This window comes from Eimeria maxima, genomic scaffold (assembly GCF_000499605.1).
Source record: "Eimeria maxima Weybridge genomic scaffold, Emw_scaff90, whole genome shotgun sequence".
NCBI lineage: Eukaryota > Apicomplexa > Conoidasida > Eucoccidiorida > Eimeriidae > Eimeria > Eimeria maxima.
Window position 1 is genome coordinate 4,193 of NW_013564023.1, and position 5,039 is coordinate 9,231.

The 5,039-nt window shown below is 56.0% G+C and overlaps 2 protein-coding genes across 2 annotated transcripts in view; one reads left to right on the forward strand and one right to left on the reverse strand.

Annotated features, from left to right (window-relative positions):
* Positions 1-1,324, forward strand: part of EMWEY_00012330 (nuclear RNA binding protein, putative) — a gene marked incomplete at both ends in the record, with an annotated part of 2,312 nt that extends 988 nt beyond the window's left edge. The window contains 3 exons of the mRNA XM_013479109.1: positions 23-185; positions 295-575; positions 1,165-1,324. Coding sequence (XP_013334563.1) covers positions 23-185; positions 295-575; positions 1,165-1,324 — 604 coding nt within the window. The remainder of the gene's footprint in view (positions 1-22; positions 186-294; positions 576-1,164) is intronic.
* Positions 1,325-1,719: 395 nt separating this feature from the next.
* Positions 1,720-4,635, reverse strand: EMWEY_00012340 (hypothetical protein, conserved; the record flags this gene model as incomplete). Its single annotated transcript, XM_013479110.1, has 3 exons — positions 1,720-3,201; positions 3,364-3,858; positions 4,222-4,635. The coding sequence occupies 3 exons, from the start codon at positions 4,633-4,635 to the stop codon at positions 1,720-1,722; spliced, it is 2,391 nt and encodes a 796-aa protein (XP_013334564.1).
* Positions 4,636-5,039: the final 404 nt, after the last annotated feature.

A 5,039-nucleotide genomic window follows, 5' to 3' on the forward strand; every position in this document is an offset into this window, starting at 1 on the left:
GGCGGGAGTTCGCCCGCCATAGCGGCACGGGTAGGGGGCGCGAAGTGAAGAAGCACGGAGCAGGTAACCACAACTGGGGCCAGGAAGAAGCAGAGAACCACCCTGTTAAGACGGACGCGCTGCTTGAGGAGGATGCTGCAGCGAAGGAGGTGGAGCCCGAGGTCGCTGGAGAGACACCAGAAGAGGTAAGAGAAGAGAGTATGCTCAGGCAGAGAAAGAGAAGTGCGGTGGCTGCATGCGAAGGAGGAGGCATGGTGTGGAGTAGCAAGGGTGTTTTTTGGGGTGTATTTACAGAGAACTGGTGAGGAAGGAGGGGAGGAGCAGAGCCCTGCAGCCCCGGAGGAGGAGGCGATTGATCTGGAGACGTACAAGCGCATGCAAGAGGAAAAACGAGCTAACCTGCCTTCGTTTGTTTCTGCTGATGGGGCCCCCAAGAAGATTAACACCGACAAGGAGCTTGAGGCTCAGGGTTACGTGCGCGTAGTGAGGGAGGAGGACGATGGGGCCCGCAGCAACGAGGAAGGCCAGGACAACAGAGAAGACAAACCTAAGAAGAAGTCCGTGAACTTATATGAGTATGTGCACATCGAGGGCGGCAGGATTCCCTCCTTTGGCAGGAGAGGAGGTAGGGGAGGCGCAGCTCGCGGGGGCCCCAGAGACGACAGATTGAGGAGGGGCGGCGGGGGCCCTAGAAGCGCAAGAACTAAGGAAAGTGCTGCAGCACCAGACCTCAGAGACACACAGGCGTTCCCAACTCTAGGCAGCCGCTGAAGCAGACAGTGTTGACTCCCCACTGCGTGGATGCAGTGAGGATGGCTGCCTATTAGAGAGAGGTGAAGTGGCCTGGAGTCGACAGATGGTTAAGGGAGGAAGAAGCCATGTGGGACGACAGCAAACACACGATGAGCTGTGAAGGGGCAGCACAGTGCAGAAGGAACTAAACGACGGGCGCTGGGGGAGAACGAGGGGTGTCGGATGATGCTCCCTCCTACTACGAGAAGCTGCTGTTGCCGCTGCTGCGATCTCGTCGTCGCATCACAGCTGTGCGGCAAAGAGGGTGCTGTGCTGCTGGGGTGCTTCCTTGCAGCAGCGGCTTCCTTCAGCTCCCATGAGTTAATGATGCATGCAGGGTTATCTGCCTTTGTGAGTTCGTGGAGCATACAGGGCTAACAACAAAGAGCGGGTGTACATAGTAAACCCCACGGTTCACGGGTGGAGGACAATTCTTTTGACAGGGCACTACTGCTCGGAGGAAGAAGCAGCTCCCCCTCCCTTAGAAGCCTACTCCTCCTTTGAAGGCCCTGCTTTGCTGCAGTGTTTATAATCGGAGGCAGTAAACCAACAGGCAGCAGCTGCTCGGCTTGCGGCTGTTCGCCATAGTGCCGAATACAAACTCCAAATATACAACAGATGAACTGCTGCTGGCGGCGTACCCGACAGACAGCGTCGCTCCACCGAACTCTGGGGTGTATGCACACCTCTGGTACTGTGTGCGTGCACATGCATATGCCACAGAAAGCAGTGTTTCTAGTGGTGACAGTCTTAGCGTCGTCTTGCCGATAAACTAGAGCACAGCAGCACAGCCAAGCGAATATAATCAGATTGTTTGAACTCTCTGTAGACAATACAAAGCTGCCCCAGCAGCTGGTGCAGTTATCCGTACCCAGGCAAGCAGAACGCTAAACTGCCTTCCTTTTGGTTTTCCGGAGCTGCAGAAGGTCAGAGCTGCAAATAGGGAGGCCACACTGGGAGGGGCGCTGCTCCAGTGAAGGTGTGGGAACCCCCAACGGAGTTGTTAGCTTGCCTTAAGTTGCTGCCTGAAGCCTCAGTCACAGCTGAGTCTGTGCTATGACCCAGACCGAAAAAAGGCGTTTCCTGCAGCAACTGTTGCTGCCTCGTCTGCTGCTGTTCCGGTCCCTTCTCGGCAGCACAACCTTGAACGCCTACATCAGAGGCTACCAAAGGGCCATTCACAGCTGCTGCTCCTGTTGTGACTCCTCCCTCTGCTGCTGCTGCTGTTGAGACCTCGTAAACCCCCGCTGTGCCGAACTGCGGTACATGCAGCCTTTCGTGACAGTCCTGCTGTTCCGCAGGTCGCTGCTGCACATCATCCTGCTGGGGCTGCTGCTGGTCTCCAGGCCAGTTCTGCTGGTGCAACACGGGCAGTTCATGCTGCAGCGGAGGCAGCTGAATGCTGCCGTGGGTGCTGTTGCCGCTCTTTGCTAATGTGCTGCCCGGAGCAGGAAACAAGGAAGGCGAAGGAGGCGGCTGTTCCAATTGCGTTGTCGTTGCTGCTGGTGGAGCGGCCCTTCCAGAAACTTTTCCCTCAGTAGCTGCCGCTGCAGCAACAGCTGCTGCTGCTATGTCCGCAAACGCTGTCATGTCGTTAGCGCACGCAGCAGCACCAGGACCTGCTGACGCCGCTGAACTTGCCATGGGTGCAGCAGCAACGGGAGCAGCCACAGCACCACAAGCAGCAGCACAAACAGCAGAATGGTCTGCTGCACTAGGTCCATGGAGAGCTCCTTGAAGAGCCTGAATCTTCTGCGATATCCGTCTGACGCTCTCCTCCAGCTTTTCATCTGCTGCGGTTGTTGCTGAGCTCAATGCTGCCGCGTTAGGTGCTGCTGCTGCACCAGGGGCAGCATGTCCGCTTGTAGTCTGCTGCCAGTCGTTTAGAGGCAGCGATCCTCCTGCATGGGGGACCAACACATGCTGCTGCATCAGCAGATGCTTTTGCTGCTGTTGCAGCGGCTGTAGCTGTTGGTGTTGCAGCTGTTGCACTTGCTGCTGCTGATGGGGCAGTCGCTGCTGCTCAAGGAGCAGATGCTGGTTGTAATGCAGTATCTGCTGTTGCTGCTGAGATACTGGTTGTGGTTGCTGCAGTAGCTGCAGCTTGTGCTGCTGCTGCCCATGTTGATGTGTAGCTCCGTGCTGCTGCTGTAGTGGAATATCGCTAGCAGCGCAGCAGGCTCGCCTGCTACAAGCGCAGCTGCACGAAGCAGCAGCAGATGAAACAGGAGCAGCAAATGGCTCCTTGGGAAGCCCTGATGTTGTAGGGTAAAACACGCCAGCAGCAGCATCATGCTGCTGCTGCTTCTTCTCTATAGCAGCAACGCGTCTCTCCAGCTGCTGCATATGTACCCGCAGATCATCGATAGCCGACTGCACACGCCCGGAGAGCTGTAGTGAAGACACACTCTGGAAACAACAGCAACAGCAGCATCGACGCAACATGTGGGAAGATGAGAGCAATGCAACGTGCAGCAGTGGCATCAACACACGGAAACTAGTTGGTATCCAAAGGGGACAGCAGCAGCAACAGTGGCAACTGCAACAGAAAAACGGTTGCAATAACCTTACAGAGGCGACATTCTGTAAGAGGGCAGAAACCACTCTCTGTTCTGCTCCAACAGAAAACGCAGCAGGAGGCACTATCGCTGCTGCAGGCATCGCCAGCCTAGCCTGAGGGACTGGGGCGCTGCCACTTCTGCTGCTGGAACCTTGCTGGTGTTGTTGCTGTTGTTGCTGTTGTTCTTGTTGTTGCTTCTGTTCACCTCCAAGCGGATGCCTGTAACTGAAGCTGCCGCTGCTGCTGCGGAGACTTGGAGAAGCAGCGGCTTTCTTGGGCGCCCCGGTTTCTTCTAACATGAAGGCCGTTGGCTTCTGCTGTTGCTGCTGTTGCTGTTGGTGTTGGTGCAAGGTTTTGGCCCTGCGTCTGTCTAGCTGCACCTGATTATGGATAGCGCGGACGATCGTAAGCAAGTCACAACACAGCAGCAGCTTCCTCTCCGCAAAGCCGACGGGTGTCAGAAACTGTGAGGCCGTCAAAGCAGGCCGATACCCACACTCTTGCCGCTGCAGCAAAACGCACACGCAGTAACCATGCCTCCTGCTGCTGATACTGCGGATGCGTTTGCTTCTGTTTTTGTCGTTGCGATTGCAGGCCTTTTGCCGCTGTGATTGCTATTCTCGTAGTTGTCTTTTGTCACAATTACTCCTGCTGGTGTCGTTGCTGTTGTTGTTGCTATCGCTGCCTGTGCAGCGGACAAACTCCCCCTCCGCACGGAGAAGTCCTTAAAGCAGCAGCAACAGATGCTGGCAGCACCACCAGCAGCAACAACAACAACGTAACATGCTACTATGCGTCTGCCGGCACAACTCCTTTGTAAGCAGCGCAGCCGCCTTCATGGCTGTATCTAGAATGTTTTCTGGTCTCACCAGGAATTTCCAGACTTCCTCAACGAACCGCTTGTCGGACTTGAAGAGAAACTCGAAGCCGCGGCGTCGAAGAAAGCTATGAACATTTGGGCTGAAGTCACAAACTGCAAAGTGAATGATGGGCAGAAGTGCGTCGACAGCTCCCGCAGCAACTGCTTCTTGTTCGCTGCTGCTGCTGCACCACTCGCTGCCTGTCGCCGCTGCTGCTGTTACTGCAGGGTAGTGCATACGACGCAGCAACGAACGCAGCTTCCCCAGGGTACCCAGGAAGTCCCCTACTGAAGCAGCAGCAGCAGCAGCAGCGGCAGCGGCAGCGCCTGCTGCTGCTGCTGAAGTTGTTCCTTCTTCACCGCCATCACTGTGATAGCACACAGTGCTACTACTGGCGATACCTACCGCTGCTGCTGCTGTCATTTCGGTGCCGCCCTGCGGTGAACGCCGCTCTACAGGGGAGGCACCCTGCTTAGTAAGCTCACAGCAGAACCCAGAGCAGTATACAATAACCTGTGCACTAATGGGAGGCCTGAAGAGTTACAGGACGTCCGGTGACGTGGTCCTCTGCATATTACCAGTAGCAGCGCCCTTGGGGCATCGCCGTGTTCCTACTTCGACCGCACGGCAGGAGGGGCTCTGCTCCGCCGCCCGTCGTTCGGAAAGTAGGAACGATGGTGGAAAATGGGAATTAAATACTAAATTCACGAATTTAAAAAATAGCAGGGAAAACGCAGTTGCATGCATGCAGCTGCGCCTCCGCTGCCACGAACCCGCGAGCCAACCCAGGGGCCCCCATCCCTGTGTCTTTCAGTTTATAGTGTAGG